This window comes from Myotis lucifugus, unplaced genomic scaffold (genome assembly GCF_000147115.1).
Source record: "Myotis lucifugus unplaced genomic scaffold, Myoluc2.0 scaffold_9, whole genome shotgun sequence".
NCBI classification, from domain to species: Eukaryota; Metazoa; Chordata; class Mammalia; order Chiroptera; family Vespertilionidae; genus Myotis; species Myotis lucifugus.
In genome coordinates this window covers 917,254-942,478 of record NW_005871057.1, presented here as the reverse complement: position 1 = coordinate 942,478, position 25,225 = coordinate 917,254, and the positions used below count along the sequence as shown (strand labels likewise).

The 25,225-nt window shown below is 41.4% G+C and overlaps 1 protein-coding gene and 1 pseudogene across 1 annotated transcript; both read right to left on the bottom strand.

The window, feature by feature from the left end:
- Positions 1–1,313: 1,313 nt before the first annotated feature.
- LOC102431211 (putative tripartite motif-containing protein 75) lies at positions 1,314–2,717 on the bottom strand. The gene has a single exon (XM_023749731.1). The coding sequence runs from the start codon at positions 2,715–2,717 to the stop codon at positions 1,314–1,316; it is 1,404 nt and encodes a 467-aa protein (XP_023605499.1).
- A 16,655-nt stretch (positions 2,718–19,372) lies between these two features.
- LOC102427589 lies at positions 19,373–20,379 on the bottom strand (annotated as a pseudogene).
- Between the last annotated feature and the right edge of the window lie 4,846 nt (positions 20,380–25,225).

Below are 25,225 nucleotides of genomic sequence, written 5' to 3'. Positions count from 1 at the left end.
ATCTATGTTAGAGAGAAACATCAATCAGTTGCTTCCCATACATGCCCTGACCAGGGATCAGTATCCAATCCACCACCTTTTGGTGTATGGGCTGACACTCCGAACAACTGAGCCACCGGCCAGAGCCTAGACATCTTTCTTATTCTGACAGCTGCTCCCCCCAAAATATTAAACTTAAACACAGTTCCTTCCAGAACTATTTTTCCTCTGCTTTGTGTTTTCCTCTCACCTGTCCTCACACCTCTTCCATATCTATTCTGTTCTTTCATCCAGGACATTCATTGTTTTTAATTTTAAAATGTGGAAAATACATAAAGAAGAAGATAAGCAGTTATCCAATTCCCACCACCTGGAATTAACTACTGTTAGCACTTTTACATATTTTTCTTCCAATATATTTTTGAAGTTATTCTTTTCCCCTTTTTTTGCAAAAATTATACATGCTTGTTATACAAAATTCAAATGATGCAAAACAGTACAAATATGTAAAATTTTGAAATATCTTTTTTTTGTAAATATACACAAACTTTATTGAACTGTGCCTTATAATGAACATTCTAATCCAAAATTTCAGAAGCACTTCAGAAAGAATTGATCAATCAATATTCCAAATTCTCCACAACTCCATTTGTTCCCACACACCTTGCTCTTGAAGAAAAATGGGGGGAGGGGAGGGCAGAGAGGGGGAGAGAAAGACAAAACAAGTATTCAAATCACAGAAGTGTTTTTAATAAAATATTGGTGCTAACCTTGGCCAGTGTGGCTCAGTTAGTTGGAGAATTCTCCCATGATCCCAAAGGGTAGGCCAGTTCGATTCTGGGTCAGGGCATGGGTGCATTCTGGAGGCAGCCAATCAATGATGCCCTCTCACACTGATGTTTCCCTCTCTAAAAATCAACACAACCAAAGAAAAAATTTTGATGCTAGATCACTGATACCTGTATATAAAATTCTACCCACAAAAACCAGGTAATACTTTCAACAATATATATATAAAGTAAAAATAAGGTCCAGCTGGTTTAGCTCAATGGATAGAGCTTCATCCTGTGGACTGAAGGATTCTGGGTTCAATTCAGTTAAAAGCACATGCCTCGGTTGGGGGCTGGATCCAGAGTAGAGAGTGTGCAGGAGGCAGCCAATCAATGATTCTCTCTCATCACTGATGCTTCCATCCCTCTCCCTCTTCCTTCCCTCCAACATCTACAAAAATATATTAAAAAATAAAGTAACAATAAAATTATAATTTAAAAAAATTCTACCTACTGCCTACACATCACAGGAAGAAAATGAAGCAAAGTGATAGTTTATCCTTCCTAATCTCTTAAAGCACGGATGGTAAGAGGTTTGGGATCACATCCGACATAGAAGTAAGGCTTTAGCACCTCAGAAAATGTATCCCTGAAGGAATGGATGTGAGACATGTCATTCCAACTGTAAAAGGAAACATGACCCATCTCATAGTCCAGGTAGATGCCAATCCCTCTGGGCATTTCCTGCAGCACAAGGGTGACAGGAACAGGCCCTCGAGCCACATAGTCACCATCCTGCAGCTGAATCGTCCAACATCTGTTCTCCTGTCTGAGCAGGGGCTGCTTTCTCTCCTTGGAAGGGGAGTCTTTACAGACCCCCACGGCCCACTCAGGCTTGTCATCCACCTGGACCTCCCAGTAATGTCGGCCACAGTCAAACCCTTCAGAACCCAGGACAACTGCGTTGTCTGCAAATCCCTTTGGATTCCGATGAATTCCTTGCTTTTTCCTCACAAATGTCACAGACTTTTTATCCGCAGACACAAGCAGATGAGGATGTGCAGTTTCGGGATCCAGAGTAACTTCTTCTCTAAATGTCTGCATGATTTGCAGCAGGGCCGAACACTGTGGAGGAAGACTGAATTCTCTCTTATACTTCAAGCAATAGACATCTGGAGGTTCTAGGTTATCACAACGGTGGAGGACACTCTTGATGTTCATCAGCAATTTCACATCTGACACCACACTCGTCTCTGCCATCTCCTTTCGTAGACCTCTAAGTTTGGAAATGTGGTCTGAAAATGTAGCTTTGTTTGCAGTGAGATTCCGTAGAATGTGCTTCTCTTGTGCAGCTAGCCTTGAGTGAACTGCCGCTTGCTCACACTCTATGGATGCTATCACACTCTCATATTCACAGGCTAACTTCGCTCTCCGCTTTTCCACCTTTTCTCTCAGTTCTGATCGTTGCCTGTCTTGAGTGGCTAATAGTTTCTGAAGGTCTGCCAGCTGCTCCTTCAGGGGCTCAATGTAACTTCTGAGCTTTTGCCTGTGATTAGAGGCAGCCTCCTCCCCGGGCCTCACCTGGTGGCCCTGGTGGTCAGGGGGCTGAGTGCACAGGGGACACAACAACTTTAGGTCCTCCTCACAGAAGAGGGTCAGGGCCTGGTTGTGCTTCTCACACAAGCGCCTCTCTTCGTGCTGCTTCATCTCGGCCCCTGTGATCTGGAGGAGCTTGGCCATGTCAACCATCCTTCCGAGCTGGGTGTTGCTCCACAGGTGCCTCTCTTTGCATGGGTGACGGCACACAGGGCAAGGGAACCTGTCCTGCACATCAGCCCAGGTGTGCTGGATGCAGAAGCGACAGAAGTTGTGCCCACATTCGGTGGTGACAGGGTCTCCCAGGTTACCCAGGCAGATGGGACAGTTGATTTCTGTCTGGAGTTTTGCCACAGCTCCTTCACCTGCCATTTCTCTTTGTCAGTTAAGGTCAGCCCCTGGTGTCCTGTGAGGTCCTTAGCTACAGAGGTAAGTGCCCAGAGGAGCTCCACTGCCCTCCTGCAGACAATCAAAGTAGCTGGAGGACTACTGTCCTTGGCAGCTCAGAGGATATGAATCCAAGTTCAGCAATCCTCTTGGTCAGAGAGCAACGATGACTCTTCAGTACCGATTGGTTCCAGGAGCAGACGGCTCTTGTCTGGTCCGTAGCGCCAAAAGCAAAAGGAGAACCTCCCACAAGGCTCTCTCTAGACAGTCTGGCACAGCACTGCGGGAGCCATGACCTGACTCTGGTATATATACACCATTAGAAGGACCCAGTTATTAACCAAGCCCACCAAAGTCCAGTGGCTCCTCCCCCAGGGGGGAGGGATGAACCAGAGTAAGAGGATTTTCAGTGCTTTCCTGAAGCCAGAGAGGATTAACTGTTAATAGGCATGATCTAATTTGCCCCTGGTATTCTCTTTTGATCCTGTCAACACCATTTATTTATTTACTTATTTTTTTAAATGCATTTTTATTTACTTCAGAGAGGTAGGCAGAGTGAGAGAGACATAGAAACATCAATGATGAGAGAGAATCATTGATTTGCTGCCTCCTGCACGCCCCCCATTGGGGATGGAGCCCACAACCCTGACGTTGGCTCTGACGGGAATCCAACCAGTGACCTCTGGGTTCATAGGTCTACACTTAACCACTGAGCCATGCCGGCAGGGCATTTATTTTTTTTTAAATCTCTAGTCTCTAGGGTTGAGCCCTATCCGGTTTGGTTCAGTGGATAGAACTTCAGCCTGCAGACCTAAGGGTTCAGGTTCCATTCCATTCAAGGGCCCCTAGCTTGGTTGCAGACTCCTCCCCTTCCTGGACAGGCATGTGCAGGAGGCAACCAATGGATGTGTTTCCCTCACATCCTGCTTTCTCTAGGTCTTTCCCTCTCTCTTCTACGCTCTAAAAAGCGATGACATAATACCCTCAGGTGAGGATTGAAAAAAAAAAGAATAGAGTGCTAACTTTGCTGGGGGTGTGACAGTGCTCACAAACAACAATCACATGCTATTGAAAAGGTTTAAAAAAACTTTTTTGTTGATTGGATTAACTAATAGCGGTTAACCTGTGATAGCATTTCCAAGGCAGTTTTATATTTAAAAAACCCTTTAAGGGCCCCAGGTTCCATCCAGTCAAGGGCATGAATTTTTTCAACTCAGGTTGCAAATTAACACACATTTGGAAGATTTCAATTCTCCATTACTATCATCTCCCCGTGAATGTCGCCATGTATCCCCAGTCCCTGGCTAAAGCTGTTAAATAACTAAATACCGGCCTGGTCTTGGGGTCTCCATTAGGGACTGAATGACTTTGGACCACCTGCTTATGCTGTGGGTGGCTCTCTCCAGGCCGATTAAGGAAAATCAAATCAATCTGGTTCTGATCATCTGGGATTCAGGCCCAGGGCTCTAACCTCACCCCTGTCCTCCTACACACACACTCTCACCTACCTCCGCCTGTACACAAACCCGGCCTCCCTGAGACATAAGGGAAGGGAGTCCACATGCAGTTTCTGACCAGCACCGGGAGGCGTTTGTCACCCTCTTCGTTCAGGTTGAGATCCTGGTTTCCGAAATTTTAGCAAAAGCATTTGATGGCTCAGGAAGGCCCCGAACCATAATGAAAGCAGGGTCCTAAAATAACCTGAACCCGCATTAGAATTCCCCCGGGAAGTGCCGACTGGGCCCTTCCAGGGCCGCTGCACAGAAAGCGAGGTTTTTAGCGCCCACGGCTCTGGGCAACTCTGTGCAGCGGGCGTTTGAGGACCTTCGTCTTGGCTTTACCCCATACAAATGTTCCCATTCCTGGCTCCTCGGGGGTCAGACCTGGATATCTAACATTTGATAGGGCATTTAGGTGACTTAAAGTTCGGATGGGGGCCAGGAAAACATAATTAACCGCTTGTGTTTTAAAATAAGCCAATCCCGAGTTTGGGTTCCCTTTAGAGGTACATGTCTCCCAGCGGGGCCCTGCTCAGGTGCTCAGGGACCCACAGGTCTTCCTCGCTCGGGCCTCCCGCACCCACTTGGTCCCATCTCCGGACTCACCAGCAGCAGACGGCTCCTCTCTGTTCTGAAACGCCAAAAGGGAACAAATTTTGAAATATCTTAAGTTCAAAGATAACTTTTAACATTAGGTAAACATTGATGAAGTCATTTTTTGATATATCTACAAAAAAAGAACACATATAAATATGCTTTTATAAAATTGAAATCTTAAAGCTAGTTTTATTTAAAAGTATTCAACTTATACAATAGTACATGAATTTAATTGAAGAAAAAGATGTTTCTGAAATGAAGAAATTTTGTTGGAGGGAATGGAGATTAGTGCAACCACATGAAAAACAGTATGGAGTTTCCTCAAAAAGTTAAAAATGGAACCGCCTTATGATCCAGTGATTCCACTTCTGGTAATATATCCGAAGAAACCCAAAACACTAGTTTGAAAGAATGTATGTACCCCTATGTTCATGGCAGTATTATTTACAATAGCCAAGATCTGGAAACAGCCCAAGTTTCCAGATGAGTAGATAAAGTTCCAGATCAGTAGATGAGTAGATAAACAAGCTGTGGTATATTTATGCAGCCCTAAAAAAAGAAAGAAATCTTACCTTTTTCGACAGCATGGATGTATCTGGAGATTATTATGCTAAGTGAAATAAGCCAGTCAGAGAAAGTCAAATACCATATGATTTCACTTATATGTGGAATCTAATAAACAAAATAGAAATAGAATCATAGATACAGAAAACAGACTGACAGCTGTCAGAAGGTTGGGGAGTTGGGTGAAAATGGTGAAGGGATTAAGCAAAAACAAAAATTCACAGAAAGAAAAAAATGAAGGAATTATTGAATTTCCAATTAAATTATTTACCACAACAGCAATCATTTTTTTTTAATTCTCTAAGGCTAAAATAATAATAATAATAATAATTTACTTAAGTTAAAGACCAACATTTGGAATGATTTTTCTTTTTTTAAAATCTAACTTGTTAAGGTATAATTTGTAAGTAATTCAGTGCATCCATTTCAAGTTGAAAACTGTTGACAAATGTACCTACCCACATAACCACTACCCTGTTCAAGAACATTTCCATTGCTCCAAAATGTCCTCTTGTGTCTCTTTGCAGTCAATTCCCTCACCACCCCCACTCCCTGTCTTAGCAATCAATGATCCAGTTTCTATCATTATAGATTAGTATTGTTTGTTCTAGAAGTTCACATACTAGAATCACACAGTATGTACTCTTTCCATCACTCAGCATGTTTTTGAGATTCATCCATATCGTTACTATGTATCAGGAATTTGTTCCATTTTATTGCAGAGTAATATTCCACTGAATGATTGTACCACAATATATCCATTCCTCCCTTGGTGGACATGTGAATTATTTCTAGTTTACAAACAATGCTGCAATGAACAAGTCCCTGCTATGAACATGTGTTTTATAAATTCAATTTAAAATTTTGTATTCTCTAATACTAACTTATTTTGTGTATGGAACATCCATTCACAAAGTTCATTCAAATATGACAAAAGCTTGAAGCAGAAGTCTATACTTTTCTCTGTTACTAGAGGCCCAGTGCACGAAATTCATGCACTGGGAGGGGGGGGAGTGTGTCCCTCAGCCCAGCCTGCACCCTCACCAATCTGGAACCCCTCGAGGGATGTCCGACTGCCGGTTTAGGCCCGATCCCACTGGGCAGTCAAACATCCCTCTCACAATCCAGGATTGCTGGCTTCAAACCACTTGCCTGCCTGATTGCCCCTAACTGCCCTCCCCTGCAGGCCTAGTCCCCCCCAACTGCCCTCCCCTGCAGGCCTGGTCCCTCCCAACTGCCCTCCCCTGCCGGCCATCTTGTGGTGGCCATCTTGTGTCCACATGGGAGCAGCAATCTTGTGTGTTGGAGTGATGGTCAATTTGCATATTACCTCTTTATTAGATAGGATGTTTCATAATGTAAACAGCAATATAAACTGATGCACTTTATTTATTTATTCTTAAATATGTTTTAATTGATTTTTTTTAGAGAGAGAGGAAGGGAGAGGGATATAGGAATAGAAACATTGATGAGAGAAAAACATCAATTGGCTGTCTCCTGCATGCCCCCCCCTTCCCCAACCAGGTATGTGCCCTGAACTGGTGATCTCTTGGTTCATGGGACAATGCTCAACCACTGAGCCACACTGTCCAGGCCAGAGCCACTTTAAAATGAAGCCAGAGCTTCCATGCCAGAGGAAATGCCTTGCACTTCTTGTGCCTCAAAGTTTTGTAATGTTAAAACAGGAAAAAACAACCTTTGGACTGGGCCTAAAGTAACCATGTGCTTTGCAAAAGGACTGTTTTCAAAAATAATAAGAAAGCAGCTATTATGACTACTGGGCTGATGACTATCAGACTGAAAGTGAAAAACACTATTTAGAATTAACTTCACTACATTATGTTATCTGCATCAATATAAATGCCTTCCTTCTAGTGATGGATGCAATTGTTCCCCGTTCCTTTCTCATGATTACCCATTGCCTTTGTCTCCTAATTGGAACATTATTTGGGCTTCTGCCTGAATCAATGATTCCCAAATAGCTATTCTTATTGATCTCAAATAAATGCTTGTTTGCCTCTCAAAAGACATCTGTTTTTCTAAAATGTCCCATATGTTTTGTAGTAAGCATCTGTTGTTTTTGCATGTCTCCTCAAGAACTTTGCTCCGTGAATTCTGCCTTTACTCTCCTACATCAGCTCTTTCCTCTCTCCATTGGCTCATTCTATCAACATATAAATTTTTCCCATTAAAAAAAAGAATCTTGTGCCCTGGCTGGTGTGGCTCAATTGGCTGAGCATCGTCCAGTGCACCCAGAGGTCGCCCCTTTAATTTTTGGTCAGGGCACATGTCAGGTTGCAGGCTTGATCCCTAGTAGGGGGCATGCAGGAGGCAGCAGTCAATTTTTCTCTCTCTCTCATTGATGTTTCTCTCTCTCTCCCTCTCCTTTCCTCTCTCTCTCAAATAAATAAAAACATATTTTTTAAAAATCTTCTCTTGATATTCTTCTTCTAGCTATTGCCCCATTTCTCTGATCTCTTTGATTGCAAAACACATAGAAACAAACTGTGTTGTTATTATTAATATTAGTTGTTTTCAAATTCCTTTCTTCTCAGTTTCTCTTGAACAGACTCTTGTGGGGTTTTCTTCACCTTAAACTGCTCCTGACAAGGCCTCTACATAGTTAAATCCAAAGGTCAGTCCTTATTTTTACTTTACCTCTCTTCATTTGACAGGGTGATCTCTTCCCCCACCCCACCTTGGGGCACTTTTTTCTTTTTGCTTCCAGGATATCTCATTCTTTTAGATTGTCTCCTGTCTCATTGGCTGATTCTTCTCAGACTCCAGTCTCCTTTGCTGATTCTGTGTCATCACCCTGACATCTAAACATTGAAGTACTCATTCTTGGAACTTTTATCTTCTGTATTCTCTCTCCTTCAATGATCTCATCCAGGCTCATAGCTTTGAATACCACTTACATACTAATAACTCTCCAGCCAAGAACTCTCACCTGAATTCCACACTAATATATTCAACAGTTTATAACATCTCCACTTTGAGTCATAAAAGATGTCTCAAATTTAGTTCTCTAAAATGAAACTCCTATTTTCTCCTACAAACCAGTTCCTCCCACAGTTTTCTCCATCTCAGTTAATGGCAACTCCATCCTTCCAATTCAATTATGGTGGCACTACCTTCAAAATTTAGCCAGAATCTAACCATTTTTAACCAAGTCCACTGTTATCACTTTGATCTGAACTATGAACATCTCTACTCTGGATTATTGAACTACCTCTCTTTAAAAAAATGTTTTTATTGATTTTAGAGGGAGAGAGAAATGGAGAGGGAGAGCGAGAGAAATACTGATGAGAGAGAACCACCAGTTGGCTGCTCCTGCATGCCCCCTATGGGGAATTGAGCCTAAAAAAAATGGGTGTGTACCCTGATTGAGAATTGAACCAGTGATCTCTCAGTGCATGGGAGGATGCTCAACCAACTGAACCACACTGGCCAGGGCTATTCCACTATCTTTTACCTGATGTTTTCTTCCTTCATTTTTAAATGTCAACTAGATTAAGACACTACTCTGCTCAAACTCTTCTCAACTGCTCAAATGGCTTCTCAACTCAGAGTAAAATCAAAGTCAATAGCTTACAAGACATTTTTAGACTCTGACCTCATTTCCTACTTTCCTCCAGTTCATTGTACAAGGTTCAAATCCACTTATGCACTGCTGTTTCCTTTCCCTCCTAACCCAGATATCTACAGAGTTCATTCTCTAGTCTTCTTCGATTCAAATGTCCTCTTCTCAGCAAGGCCTTTTCTGATAACCCCAGATAAAATTATAGCACTCCTCCTCCCCATTAATCTCTATTCTCCTTCCCTGCTACTTTCCTTCACAGCACATATCATCACCTGAAATATTATATATTTCATTAATGTAGCCATTTATTATCTCTCTCTCTCACCCCAACTAAAATGCAAGGCCTAGTAGAACAAGGAAGAAAGGAAGGAAGGAAGGAAGGAAGGAAGGAAGGAAGGAAGGAAGGAAGGAAGGAAGGAAGAGGAAGAAAAAGAAAGGAAGAAAGAGAGAGAGAGAGAGAGAGAGAGAGAGAGAGAGAGAGAGAGGAAGGAAGGAAGAAAGGAAGAAAAGAAAAATACTGCATGGGCAAACCTGTGCAGGCCTGTGCAAAAAAGGGTTAACATAGCAGGCCTAACTGCTTATTCTTAGAAAGGCCTACTTATAAGATTGACCCTTGACTGGCATCTGTAAACTAGAATTTGGGGAAAGTTCCCACCATTCCTGGAACTGATAAGAGTGACTCACGGGGCGCAAACTCTTTGTACAAACAACAGGGTTTATCCTGAGCACCTGCGAGTTTTGGTATGTGCCTGGAGGAGCCTGCTTACATGGCCAGATGAAAACCTGGTGCTGAGTAGCTAACAAGCTTCTCGGCTGGCAGCATTTTACTGTGTTGTCGCTACTTACTGCTGGGGCAATTGAGCAGGTCCCGTGTGACTCCAGGGGACCCATGAAAGCTTGCGCCTGGTTTACCCTGGACTTTGCCCCATGTGCTTCTCCTTTTGCTGATTTGCTTTTGTATCCTTTGCTGTCATAAATCATAGCCATGAATAAAACTGGCTAGCTACACATTTCCCCCATCTTTCAAGTAATTTGTGGATACCATCCCAATAGAACTTTCTTGTTTTGAGGCAAACCATTCAGAGACCCAATTTAGTCCTATAATTCCATGTTTAGTCCTATAATTCCTCCTAGTGAATCATTGAACCTGGGGGTAGTCTTGGGGACCCCCGGCACAAGGCCAAACAAAATTTATCTTTGAGCCAAATCTATCCCACAGGTATTACTTTTCAACTTTTAATCTAAGAATGGTCATGGGTGGTACAAGTACCACCCCAAAATGGAGTATTTTTACATGGCTTATTTTATTTAATCCTCATAACAACCCTGCAAAATAACCATTTTCATAATCCCATTTTTTACAGGAGGAAACTGAGACTCAGCTTAAACTTGCACAAAGTCATATCACCTGTAAATAAGCAGAAGGGGCAGGGCTCAAACAGAGCGGAATCCCCTTTTATTTCCATATTGCCTGTATGAAATTATATTCTCCCCTCTCCTAATAAAATTTCAGGATCACTTTATTTTCTAGTTCCTATGCATAGCATTTACATCTCTGGAGCTAAAATTATTCTTATTACTCCCCCACCTTTTTATTTAAATAATATCTGCTTTTCTCTTATTCCATTCCAATCTTCCCTTTCTGTAGACCACGAATGAGCCAGTAGGCAAAGAAGGAAAGGAAGGTGGAAATGGACAAGAGAAGAATAAACCCAGTAGCTTGGCCAGATTTTGTTGGCCTGCTCAAGAGTTCCCAACAATAGGGTCTGTTGTGGGTAATGCAAGGTTAATCTGGGCTGGGGCCCACATCCAAGAGGGGATGAGATGATTATTACTGCCTCCCAGACTATGGGAGCATTTGTCAGAGGGGCCGTGATAGTTTTTCCAGAGGGACCAATAGTGTTTGAAGCAGAAGCTCACCTAGCATCTGAGAGACAGTGACATAGTCTGGGTATCAGGATAAGAGGGTGAGAAATGGATAGGCAGGTTGTCAAGGCCCTAGCTGGGGTCCAGGACTGAGCTACATTATCAGCAAAAATTAACATGAAAACCAGGAAGTTGGGTAGAAGCCCCACTGTAAGACCTTAACTTTTATTTTTTTAAAAAATATTTTTATTGATTTTAGAGAGGAAAGGAAAAGGAGGGGAGGGGAGGGGAAAGAAGGGAAGGGAAGGGAAGGGAAGGGAAGGGAAGGGAAGGGAAGGGAAGGGAGCAAAAGTGGACAGAGAGAGAAGTCAAGTTGTGATCCAGTTCCAATGACAGCCTTGGATGATACCACAGAGAGCTCTAGAGCTGGAATGACCCTTCAGAGCTGTCCCAGGTTGGGCCAAGATAGCTAGACCTTTATGCTCCCACATTAATGAGTTATTCTGAGGAACCTCAGGCCACACAGAAAGGCTATGTGTACATGTTCTGGCCAAGGTCCCAGCCAATAGCCCACATCCTCCTGTACACTGTGGATGAGGAAGCCTTAAGATGACTCAGCCACAGTTCTACTGAAACCACAATGGACTGGGCTGAGTGGAACCCCATCAGCCCCAAGGACCATGAGGGGCAATAATAAAAAATAGACTCTTGTGCTGTGTTACTGAGTTGGGGTGGTTTGTTACACAGCTATAGGTAACTAAAACATTGAAGAATCCTTCCAGGGGACTAAGGCAGATTTACCTCAACATTTTCTAGTCAGAAACTCCTCATAGTATTGTCTTCAGATCTAACCATCATCCCAAAGTTCCTGTCACAATTTCTCTTGAGAGACTTTTATACCTTCACAATAAAGTTCTAAGATCTGCCTTTAAGCTCTCTGAGGTAGACAAACAGATAATATTCCTGTGGTATGTGGAATGCAGATTTTGACCCTGAGGACACTAAAGTAACAACTTACTTTCTGTTGAGAGCATCTGCACTACACTACAGAACCAAGTAGCTCTGTCCAGTGGGGTGTTGTAGTCTATTGTTTTTGCTTTTATCTACTCACATTTACTAGTTTATTCTGAGGCTTTGCTATAAGAAGTTAAAAGTTAATTACTTTAAAGAAAAAAATCAACAGTGATTAATGGAAGTCATTGAAAGATTTAAACAAAAGAATAACATGTTCTGATTTATTTTTTTAATTTATATTTTTTAAACAAGGCTGTTTCTGTTGTAATGAAAATAGAAGAAGGGAGATGAGTTAGGAGGCCATGATGCAGTAATCCCAAGGAAAGATGATAGACAAGAATCAATAGGTTTTGATGCTGGATTAGCTATAGAAGGTAAGAAAAGTACCAAAGATGATTTCCACATTTTTGGGATGAGCAGCTGGAAGTAAAGACTGAAAGAGACTTGGAATTGGAGGAGGTGGAAATGTCAAACGTTCAGGTTTAGCCATGTTCAAGTGCATGTTTCCACAAATGAAAATATTAAGAAAGAGCGGTCGGATAATGCCTTCTGTAACCCCCAAAAAATGTGTGTGCTGAAGGGTGGGGGATAAGAGTACAGTTCAAGTTGTAAATGTACCTCTGCATTTGTTTTTGTTTAATCAGATGTGCTTTTCTTTCCCTTACCATCTTCAAAAATTATTGTTCAGCCTTGCAGAAATGATGTGCCTCATTTGCAAGGTTGCTGTGAGATGTCTGCCATCTGGTGGACAGTCATGGAGAGTATTATAAATTTACCTTGTCCAATGGAATGGAAATATTACTGTCAAGATGAATAACACAAATCTTTTTATTTATTTTATTTTTTAAAATAAATCTTTATTGTTCAGATTATTACAGTTGTTCCTCTTTTCCCCCCCCATAGCTCCCCTTCACCCAGTTCCCACCCCACCCCATGCCCTTACCCCCCTCCATTGTCCTCGTCCATAAGAGTAAGATTTTTGTCCAGTCTCTCCCTGTACCCCCACACCCCCTTCCACCCCAAGAATTGTCAGTCCACTCCCTTTCTATGCCCCTGATTCTATTATATTCAGCAGTTTATTCTGTTCTTCAGATTTTTTATTCACTTGATTTTTAGATTCACTTGTTGATAGATATGTATTTGTTGTCACTTTGTTGTTTATAATTTTTATCTTTACCTTTTTCTTCCTCTTCTTAGAGAATACCCTTCAGCATTTCATATAATACTGGTTTGGTGGTGATGAACTCCTTTAGCTTTTTCTTCTCTGTGAGGCTCTTTATCTGACCATCAACTCTGAATGATAGCTTTGCTGGATAGAGTAATCTTGGTTGTAGGTTCTTGCTATTCATCACTTTGTATATTTCTTGCCACTCCCTTCTGGCCTGCATAGTTTCTGTTGAGAAATCAGCTGACAGTTGTATGGGTACTCCCTTGTAGGTAACTAACTCTTTTTCTCTTGCTGCTTTTAAGATTCTCTCTTTGTCTTTTGCTCTTGGCATTTTAATTATGATGTGTCTTAGTGTGGTCCTCTTTAGATTCCTCTTGTTTGGGGTTCTCTGTGCTTCCTGGACTTGTAAGTCTATTTCTTTCACCAGGTAGGGGAAGTTTTCTGTCAATATTTCTTCAAATATGTTTTCAATATCTTGCTCTCTCTCTCCTTCTGGCACCCCCATAATTCAGATGTTGGTACGCTTGAAGTTGTCCCAGAGGCTCCTTACAATATCTTCATATTTTTGGATTCTTTTTTCATTTTGCTTTTCCGGATGGGTGTTTTTTGTTTCTTCGTATTTCAAATCTTTGATTTGATTCTTGGGATCCTCTCATCTGCTGTTGGATCTCTGTATATTATTCTTTATTTCAGTCAGTGTATGCTTAATTTCTAGTTGGTCCTTTTTCATATCCTTGAGGGTCTCACTAAATTTCTCAGAGGTTTCTAGAAGATTCTTTAGTAACCTTATAACCGTGGTTTTGAACTCTATATCCAGTATTTTGCTTTCCTCCATTTCTGTCATTTGTGACCTGTTTCTTTGTCTCTGTGTTTTGGCTGCTTCCCTGTGTTTGTTTCTATGTACTGGATAGCTGCTAAGTCTCCTTGAGTTGATAGAGTGGCCTTGTGTGGTTGGTGTCCTATAGGGCCCAGTGGCTCAGCCTCCCCGATCACCTGAGGTGGACACTCTTGGTGCACTCCTTTGTGGGCTGTGTGCACAGTCTTGTTGTAGTTAACTCTTGATTGCTGTTGGTATCACTGGGAGGAATTGACCTCTAGGCCAATTGGCTGTGGTGACCAGCTGTGTCTACACTGGAAGATCCGTTGCGAAGAAGACACCCTTATGGGGCAGGACTTGCTTCAGTAGGGCTTTGGTGCTCACTGAGTCTGCCCCTTGAGTGTGTCTCTTATGGATGTGAAGAGTTGTAATCCGTTATCATCTCCAAGGAGATGCAAGGTCAGCTACTGTCTGGGGCCGCCCAGCAGGAGCTACAGAGACATCTGCAGATTCCTCCTCTTTGCATGGGATTTGGAAGTGCCCAGATGAGGCCCAGTTGTGAAGGAAGAACGCTGCTGCTGCCAGATAGTGGGCCTTCTTTTGGAATCTCTGGGGGTCTCTGACCCAGCTACAGTTTGTTTTAGGCGAAAGGACAGGCCATTCATATGCAAAAGCTGATGTGCACAGCTTAGGTGGGGTTGTAAATTGGGTGGGGCAGGGCGGGGTCTCTGGGAATCACCAGGGTGGAACAAACAGCAATGGCTTCCCTGAACCTGAGAAGTCCCTGTTCTCCGCGTCCCACACACCCGTGCAGGAACAATGATTGCTGCAAGCACCTTTAAGAGTAAGCCGCCCTCACATTCCTGTCTCAATGCCAGACAGTCCAGTTTCTCCCCGTATGTGTCTGGGTCCCCCAGAGTCTTGCCCGTAAGTGGAATTCAGAGCAAGTGGGAGCTTTCTCCCTCCCGGTTTAAAGAACAGCACATCCAGGTGCCAACACCTCTTATGGGTCTCAATGCGCTTTCTTCACCTCTCTAGTTGTGGAACTTCCACTCAGCCAGCTTTCCCGAGGTTCTGGGTGGTAGTTGTTCTGCCGTTTAGTTGTAATTTTGATTGTGGTTGTGAGAGGCAGCAAGTATAGGTGATTACCTATGCCGCCATCTTCGGCCTTTTTGTCAACACAAATCTTTTTAATATCAATGTCTTACTAACAAACATATACATCTTTATCTATATTTCTCATTAGGGAAAATTGATTGCCATGTTTAAAACCAAATCACATCAAAGTGTGCAGCATTGAAAAGGTTTATACAAGGAATCTTTAGTTTTATAAAGTGATAAAACTAAACATAAGTATAATTTCAAAAATTACATTTTCTGAGAACTACATCAGAGAGGATATAGTCTTTGGGCCCTTTCACAGAAAATAAATTAATATGTATTCTCCTCTCCCCCACCCCCAACCCAGCCCCATGGAGCATCCCATCCCGTCTGTGCTGGAATTGTCTACACAGGCTCATGAGAGTACATCTCTTCCTAAAACTATGTTCAGTGATTTTAGGTTGATAGCTTGAAGTTGGCCATCATAGAAGTATTTATACTAAAAAAAAAATTCAAATCAAAGTTAGTTTCGTTTTATTTTATTGTTCAGAAAACCAGATTGCCAGCCCACCATGCAAATATCTCTTCTCTCAATTCCACCAATTTTTAAAAAAAACACATTTGATGAAATACTTGTTTAAAAAATTATTTTGCTTAAATACATATTTTGAAATTTGGGAGACAATGGAATCTTTTAGAAAAGTTTTATATTTTTCTTTTCTTTTAGTTGGAGGAGCCCAAGTGAATTTTAAGAAGGTTATTTATTATTAAAATTATTACATAAAAGTAATATATCTCAAATTGTTGCAGTTTTAGTAGAACTGGCATTTGGATTTCTTGTAATAATGATTATCAGCTAACAGGTTCAAGGAATGACTGTACAGCTCTAAAATTAAGGGCCCAGAAATCTAAAATTTTATATATACTTCAATGGAGAACTATGTGCTTTGAGACTTTCCTACTCTATTTTTAGAGGGGTGGACTGGAGAAATGTACATTCTTACTGTATTTGTCTCATGACTCAGAAATAGTCCCTCTGAAATTTTTGTTAGTTACATTGCCTTTAGTTACATTGTCATAAAGAGGCCTAAACAATAAATGTGAGAAATTCATTTTTTTTAAAATCCAAATCTCTTGTTAAAAGTCGACATAAAGCTTTTGACTCAGAGGCTTTATGCTCAATTCTCTACTGTGCCATATCCTAGAACAGGATTTTCAGATTTTATGGTTTCCATAAACCCTCAGATCAAAGAAAATGCCGCACTCTGCTTTCTGAAGCAGGAATGAATTGGCCTGTTTCATGTCAGCTGAGGTTCAATATGGCAGAGAAATTCCATTAAGGGGAGGAATTCACAGGCCTTATTAGCCTTCAGAGGTAAGAAGTGGTAGCATTCTATCATTGGTGCAAGTGGATTGAGATGGGGATTCAAAGAGAAAGGGGATTTGAGTTGAGTCATGTTAGCAGGCAGAGGAGACAGTATTATTGGATATTATGGGTGACAACTGGAAACATGTTGCTAATGTAATACATTCACAGCTAGATAGGTTCAACTTTCACTTCCTTGAGGACAGCTATTTTTGTATCTCCTACGCCTAGCATATTACCTCAGAAGATATTTGTTCATATTTTTACAAAATTATACAGGTAAACATGAATGCAATTATTTATTTAACTTAATGTCTGTTTTCCCCAGGAAATTACAAGTTCCATAAAGTCAAGAATCATATCTGTTGTATAAATACTATATCTCCATTGTCTGGCATATAGTAGGAAATTCACAAATATTTATTGAATGAACAAATAGAATATAGATATTAGGTATAATATTTAGGTATTAATAGATATGAAATCCAATAAAGGTTCCTTTGATTTTTTTTTTTGCAGATATTGTGGCTTACCCAGAATTCCATTCTGTTTTTGATAGGTAATTATATAAAGGAAGTTAGGATGCTTTATTTAACCATCTCGTAATATACAGGGTTCTGATTTTGTAAGAGTCTGGATTTAATATAGTAAGGACATTTTCTTAGTTTCTAAGATTCTTGTCAGACACCAATTGAAGGAAGAACAATTCACCTATATGATTAGGGAGTTACTCTTCCGACTCTTCTTTAGAGAACATGAGGTCGTGGTTCTCCTGAGTTACTCAGTCATTGATTTCCCCCCTTTCCTTTTCACAGAATGAAGGAGCCTGAAATAAAGGCAGAAAAACATGGCTTAGGCAAGATTATGTGGCTTTACTTGTAAATTGTTTCTTCCCTTCTTAATAACCAAATATTTCTTTAAAAGCTTATAGTCAAAATTTACACTCTTCCTGGTGAATATCCCCTATCGTCTGAACTTTGAGGATCTAGTTAACCTTATGTTCTCCCACTTCCCTTCATGCTATTGGCAGACTGGCCTCCTTTGTGTGACATGATCACACTATGCTTTTGCTTTCCTTCATGTCTGATAAACCTTAAATTTTTTTTTTAACTTACACAAATGCTATCAGTTATAGAAACTCCACCTCACATCTGAGACTTTCCATGAGACTTTCTTGGAAAACTCTGTCAAATTAAACAACTATGATTTTGCAATACAAAACGTCACCCACTCAACCAGGAGGATGAAGGGATTAACAGTAGTGTCCTCAGCTACTGCATCAAGTTCAGTTGTGTTACAGAAAAAGTGTCACAAGTCTGTACTTATGTGGGGTCCATGCTTCGTTTGGACTCCAAGCAGAAAGACATTTCCTATCAGAGTTTCTCTTATCATCACACCTGAATGTCCATAGAAACACATGATCAATTACTACAGGGAGAATGAAAACCCAGAACGTTCAGATTAGAGTGATTGAACTGCAGAATTACCCAGGCATTATCAGCTTCCACGAGTAAAAATTCTTATGTACCAATACAGTGAGAATGATAACAGTTTACTCTTTGTGATTTTCTTCTTAATATTTAGAGTAAACAAAATGAGATATGTGGAAATATTTCATAAAGTGCAAAAAGAAAAGGGGCTTAACGTTCACTGAGCACTCACCGAGCGCCAGGCAGCACAGGTAAAGGAAGTAGCACAGGCATGTCTTGGATCTCTGGCACTGCACTCTGTGGGAGCATCCAAACATAATGTTAATTTCAGAGATTTATTGTATTCTGTCATACTTTATGTAAGAGGAGGACCTTCACATTTGAATGCTCAGACTTACTGCTAAGGGCATTCTCTGTTGTTTCCCTAAATTTAAAGTGGTTTCATAGGATCTCACCTAGCTCTACATTATTTTTAATGACTTTACTATAGCTACGTTTCAAAAATGTTATTTGTATCTGTTCTTCTTAAGTTGTACTATTTAAATTAAATAAAAATTTTATTTCTTCTTTTTTTTTTCTTAATCCTCACCCAAGGATATTTTTATTGACTTTAGAGAGAAAGGGAGGGAGAGAGAGTGAGAAACGTTGATGTGAGAGAGAAACATTGATTGGTTGCTTCCCATACACGGGGAATCAATACCACAACCTAGGTATGTGTCATGACCAGAAATCAAACCTGCAATCTCTTGGTGTATGGGACAGCGCTCTAACCAACTGAGCCACCTGGCCAGGTCTCAATTAAATTAATTTTATTATTTAATCTATCTCTGTCTTTCCAAGTCACAAATAAGGGATAGAAATTGTCATTCCAAAGGGAAAGGAGTTGTCTCAAGAAAGAGAGTCCCTCGATGGGGAAAATGTTACTGGGGGGAAAAAAACAGATATTCACATGTAAAAGAATAAAACTGCCCCTATCTTACACCACTCACAAAAATTAACTCAAAATGGATTAAAGACTTAAACATAAGACCTGAGACTATAAAACTTCTAGAAGAAAACAGGAGAAAAGCTCTTTGACAGTAATATTTGTATATGACACCTAAAGCACAAGTAATAAAATAAAAAGTAAACAAGTGGGATGACATCAAACCAAAAGCTTCTGCACAGCAAAGAAACTATCAACAAAGTGAAAAGATGACCAATGGAATGGGAAAAACATTTGCAAACCTTATATCTGATAAGGGGTTAATATTCAAAATCTAAAACAATAAAAGGGTAATATGCTAATTAGACCTGACCTCCTTCCAGACAAAGCCAGGGCCGGAGGGAAGCCACCCGGGTCCTAGGTGCCAGGGGGAAGCCGCTGCCAGCAGCCGGGGGAAGGAAGGCCTATTCTTTTTTCTTTTTTATAATAATAAAAATTAAGTTTTATTTTAAAAGGTAAAAGTTTATACATCCTTATAAAAGAAGTGGTAGCATTTTACCAATGTAAAACATCACAGAATTCAAATCACAGTTTGGATCTCTAAGATTCAAGTGTTGTATCCCATTAAGTAAAATGTGGTCAGTTTTAAGATAAAAATTCCTCCTCTGGATATCCTGTTTTCAATCAAGTCTTTCTTTATCACCATCATCTCACACAGTAGGATAACTGGCCAGGGTGGCAATTCCACAGTGGTTGTTCCGGTGCTTGGCCATCTTTATGTAGCCACTCTTGCCCCAAGCTTTACCCCAGCTGTTCTTGACAATCCAATATTTATTGTTACTTGATTCTTCTCCTTCAAAGCCATAGCCAACAACCAGAACACCATGATCTAGATCTATGCTGCTGCAGTGCCACTCATAATAAATGCCATCTTCATAGAACTGGAAGCTAAGATGGCTTGCATCTATAGCAACAGAGATGGGCCCCATGGTTGCCACTGCCTTCATGAGGGACTCTCCTGCTCAGGGATGTCCATGAAGCCAGTGTCATTGGCAACAAAATCCTCGGGCCTGTATTTGCAGGGTCCAACCTTTGCATGATATGGATAGGAATCCTCTGAGTCTAGGCCTTTGTTGGACTTACTAGTAACATACTGGAAGGCATTCTCCATTAGGCCACCATTGCAGCCCTCATTGCCTTGAGCCTGAGAGCAGTCCACAAGGTTCTGCTCACTCAATGAGATAAGTTTGCCAGTTTTCCGGAACATCTGTGCTTCAAGGGCACCTGTTGCACTAACTGCCCAAAAAGAACCACAGTGACCCTGGTTCTTCATGGGAGTTACATAGCCTTCTTCTCTCCAATCCACAGTTGGGGGGATTTCAGCAATGTACAGTTCCCGAATCACTCTCCTTTTCAAGTACTTCTGGTTTTGATGGCCATTCATCACCTGTGTGAATTCTTCATTGGTCATGTCACCAAAAGCATTCATTGCCAAGGTGAAGCTCTGTCTCCCTAGGTTGTATTCTTGGTTGTGCAGGTCAATCATTTTCATATTCTTCTCCCACACTGTTCTCCTCCATCCTTCTTCATTGGAGCCATATAGTTTACTGTGTGTTGTCTTCCACCAGTGCCATCGTGACTCTAAACTTCCATCAAGTTTTAGAGCAGCTGAAGCTATTCCTAAGTAAAGGGCAATCAAGAAGAGTGAAGGATTCATGTTTCAAAACCTTCGGGGGAGCAGCTGAGCAGGTGCAGTCAGCATGTGCTGGTCCAGGATCTCCCAGGAAGGCCTACTCTTGCACGAATTCCGTGCATCGGGCCTCTAGTATATGAAGAACTTACAACTCAATAGTAAAGAAAAAAATAATAGGCAAATAATCTAATTTAAAATGGGCAAAAAGCCTGAATAGTTTTTCTTTTTTTTAGTTTTATTTTAATTTTAATTTTTCAATTAGAGTTTTGTTTCAATATTATTTTGTATTCATTACAGGTGTACAGCATAATGATTAGACTATCATATATTTTACATAGTGTTTCTCCCTCTCCCCAATATTTCCAGTACCTAACTGGTACTATATATTGTTATTACAATATTACTGACATATTCTCTATGCTGTACTTTATATCCCCATGACTATTTTGTAACTACTAATTTGTACTTTTTTTAAAAAATATATTTTATTGATTTTTTTTTACAGAGAGGAAGGGAGAGGGATAGAGAGTTAGAAACATCGATGAAACTGAAACATTGATCAGCTGCCAAGGTACCTGGGACCCTTCAGTCCACAGGCCGACGCACTATCCACTGAGCCAAACCAGTTAGGGCTAATTTGTACTTCTTAATTCCTTCATCTTTTTCATGTAGTCCATAAGCCACTCCTCCCCCCCTCCCTACCTCCCCGCCCCCCGGGGCAACCACCAGTCTGCTCTATGTCTATGAGTCTGTTCCAATTTTATTTGTTCATTAAATTTCAAATATAAATGAAATCATATGGTATTTGTCTTTCTCTAACTGACTGATTTCACTGAGCACAATACCCTCTAGGTCCATCCATGCTGTTGCAAATGGTAAGAGTTCATTCTTTTCTTATGGCCCAGCAATATTTCATTTATATATGTACCACAGCTTTTTATTTACTTGTCTACTGATTGGTCTTGGATTGCTTCCATATATTGACTATCTATATATATAAAAGTCTAAGTGATCGTCCAACCATTTGACCTATCGCCCAGTAGCTATTATGTGCAATGACCACCAGGGGGCAGATGCTCCAACCAGTAGAGGAGAGAGCCTGATTCCTCGCAGAATCAGCCATGGGTTAGCTTGCTGCTGGAGCACTGTCTGCCCCAAATCTGCTTCACCCGCACCCCGGATCCAGAGATCGGTTTCAGTCTGATCCCCGCAGGACAGACCAAAGGACCCCATTGGTGCACAAATTCATGCACTGGGCCTCTAGTTATAAATAACACTGCAGTGAACATAGGGGTGCATATATTCTTTTGAATTAGTGTTTTGTGATTCCCCAGAAGTTGACTTGCTGAGTCATAAGGCAGTTCCATTTTTATTTTTTTGAGGAAACTCCATACTGTTTTCCATTAGTGGCTGCACCAGTCTGCATTCCCACCAACAACGCACGAGGCTTTCTTTTTCTCCACATCCTCACCAACACTTGTCATTTGTGGATTTGTTGATGATAGTGATTCTGACATGTGAGGTGATATCTCGTGGTTTTCATTTGCATTTCTCTGACAATTAGTGACTTTGAGCATCTTTTCATATGTTTATTGACCATCTTTGTTTCTTTTTTAGAGAAGTGTCTCTGAATAAACATTTTTCTAAAGAAGATATACAAAAGACCAACAAATGCCTGAAAACTTGTTCAATATCACTAGTCATTAGAGAAATGCAAATCAAAATCACCTTACACCTATAAGAATGGTCATCATCAAAAAGACAAGAGATAGATGCTGGTGAGGGTATGGAGAAAAGGGTGCCCTTGTTCACTGCTGATGAGATTGTAAACTGATACAGCCACTATGGATGAGAAAGCAAGCTGAGAGCAGATAAACCTGCCCTTACTTGCTCCACCATAACCACGCCCTTGGCTTCTGTAATCTTGCTTGCTTCTTGCATCAGCCAACCACCCAGGCTGCCACATGTGTGGAAAGACCCCTGAATACCCAGAAGCTTATCATATATAAAAGAAGGTCAGAACCCAGATGCAAGGCTCAACCTCTGGAGGAGACCCTGCTGAGCCAGCACTGGTGCAAATAAAACAGTTCTTTTCTGAATCTCCGGGTGCATATGGTTTGTAGCTTCCCACCAGCCTGATTTTTGCCATAACATGGAAAACTATCTGGAGGCTCCTCAAAAACTTAAAAATAGAACTACCATATGATCTAGCAATTTTACTTCTGGCAATATATTGAAAGGAAATGAAAACACAAAATTGAAAAGGTATCTGCACCCCAATGTTCATAGCAACATTATTTACATTAGCCAAGATATAGAAACCTAAGTGCCCATTGACAGATAAATGGATAAAGAAGTTGTGCCGTATATATATTTTAGAGGCCCAATGCACCAAATTCGTGCAAGAATAGGCCTTCCTTCCACTGGCTGCCAGCACCGGCTTCCCTGTGGCACCCGGGACACAGGCTTCCCTTGCAACCCCGACTTCATCTGGAAGGTCATCCAGAAGGATGTCTAGTCTAATTAGCATACTATGCTTTTATAATATATACTAGAGACCCAGTGCACAAAAATTTGTGCACTCGGGGGGGTCCCTCAGCCTGGCCTATGCCCTCTTGCAGTCTGGGACCCCTCAGAGGATGTCCACCTGCTGGCTTAGGCCTGCTCCCTGGGGGATCGGACCCAAGCTGGCAGTCAGACATCCCTCTGGCAGCCCGGCAGCCCTCAGGGGATGTCCACTTGCCAGCGGGGAGCAGGCCTAAGCTCAGTCGGACATCCTTAGCGCTGCTGAGGAGGCTGGAGAGGCTCCCACCACCACCGCTGTATTGGCAGCCATCAGCCTGGCTTGTGGCTGAGCAGAGCTCCCCCTATGGGAGCGCACTGACCACCAGGGGGCAGCTCCTGCATTGAGCGTCTGCCCCCTGGTGGTCAGTGTGTGTCATAGTGACCAGTCATTCCCAGTTGTTCTACTGTTAGGGTCAGTTTGCATATTACCCTTTTATTATATAGGATGGAGGCTTGGTGCACAGGTGGGGGCCGGCTGGTTTGCCCTGAAGGGTGTCCTGGATCAGGGTGGGGGTCCCGCTGGGGTGCCTGGCCAGCCTGGGTGAGGGGCTGATGGATGTTTGCAGGCTGGTCATACCCCCTTCAGGGTGGGGGTCCCCACTGGGGTGCCTGGCCAGCCTGGGTGAGGGGCTGAGGGCTGTTTTCAGGATGGCCAAGCCCCCCTCCTCCCCTCCCCCCCAGCGACGGAAGCTCCCAGTCTCTCCTTTTCTTCTTCTTTTTTATTCTGGGATTTATTTACCTTCTATAATTGAAACTTTGTAGCCTTGAGAGGAGCTCAGAGCCAGCCAGGGCGGGCAGGAGGGAAGCTTGGCTTCCTCCATCGCCAGGGGCAACCCACTCCTGCTCACTCCAGCTCTGTGGCCACGGCCGGCTGAAAGCAGGTATCTGGGGTTTATTTACCTACTATAATTGAAACTTTGTTGCTTTGAGTGGAGCTCAGAGCCGCCGCGCTGCGGCTGGTGGGAAGCTTGGCTTCCTCCATCATTGGGGCAACCAAGCCTCCTGCTTGCTCCAGTTCCGTGGCTGCCGGCCACCATATTGGTTGGGTTAATTTGCATGTAGTCGCTCTGATTGGCTGGTGGGCGTGGCTTAAGGCATAGCAAAGGTACAGTCAATTTGCATGTTTGTCTTTTATTAGTGTAGATGTGTGTGTGTGTGTGTGTGTGTGTGTGTTAGAGAGAAGAGTGAGAATAGAATATTATTCAGCCATTTTTTTTAAAAAAGGAATCCTGTCATTTGTGACAACATGGTTGAATTTTGGGGGCATTATGCTAAGTGACGTAAGTCAGACAGATAAATACTGTATAATCTCACTTATATGTAAAATCTTAAAAAAAAAAAAAACTTTCTTCCTTCCTCTCTGAAATAAATTAAAATATATTTTTTCAAAAAAAGAGAAAATCCCAAGCATTCTCAACACAAGGAAAAAAAATGTTTTTTGCCTTCTCTTTTTATTTTATCCATATGAGGTGATGGATGCTAACTAAATTTATTGCAGTAATTACTTCATAATATATGTAAGCTAAACCATTATGCTATACACCTTACACTTAAACAGTGATGTATACCAATTATATCTCAATAAAACTGGCCCTGGGTGGGTAGCTCATTTAGTTAAAGCATCATCCTAATATACCAAGGTTGCAGGTTTGATCCCCAGTCAGGGTACAGACAAGAATCAACTAATGAGTGCATAAATAAGTGAAACAATCAATTGATCTTTCTCTCTCTCTCTCAAAAATCAATCAATCAAAAAACGCTAAGTGTGTTTATTTTTAAAAATCAATTTTAAAAAAATTTAAAACTAGAAGAAAAAAAAGGAGAGCCCCTAGCACAAACTTTTCCTAAGATAGATCTCCTAAGCAGATGTTAAATCAATCTCAGAATTCAGTCATATAGTAAAGAACAACAGCTCAAGATAAAGGCATTCTCTCCTTTTCATAACGTGAAAAGGTAAAGGGAGAACGGCAAATAAATACGTTAGCCATATAGAGTAGAAGAAACAAAAACTTTGAAATCAACCTCACAGAACCTGGTTTCAAATGCCATTCCACCAGTTCCTTTTTAACTTGAGTAAAGTTAAGTAACTTTGCACCTTGATATTTCTTATGAAAATCCAGATACTATCTAAGCGTTGTTGTGAGGATTAATTTATGTAAAATTTAGCATAATAAATAACACATACAAATCATTCAGTAAATGCTTATCCATTTATAAGAGCTGTGTTTGTGATATATGGACCACAAAAAAACTACAGATCCCTGCTAGACTGGTTTAGAGAGACACTACAGATAATTGAAATAGT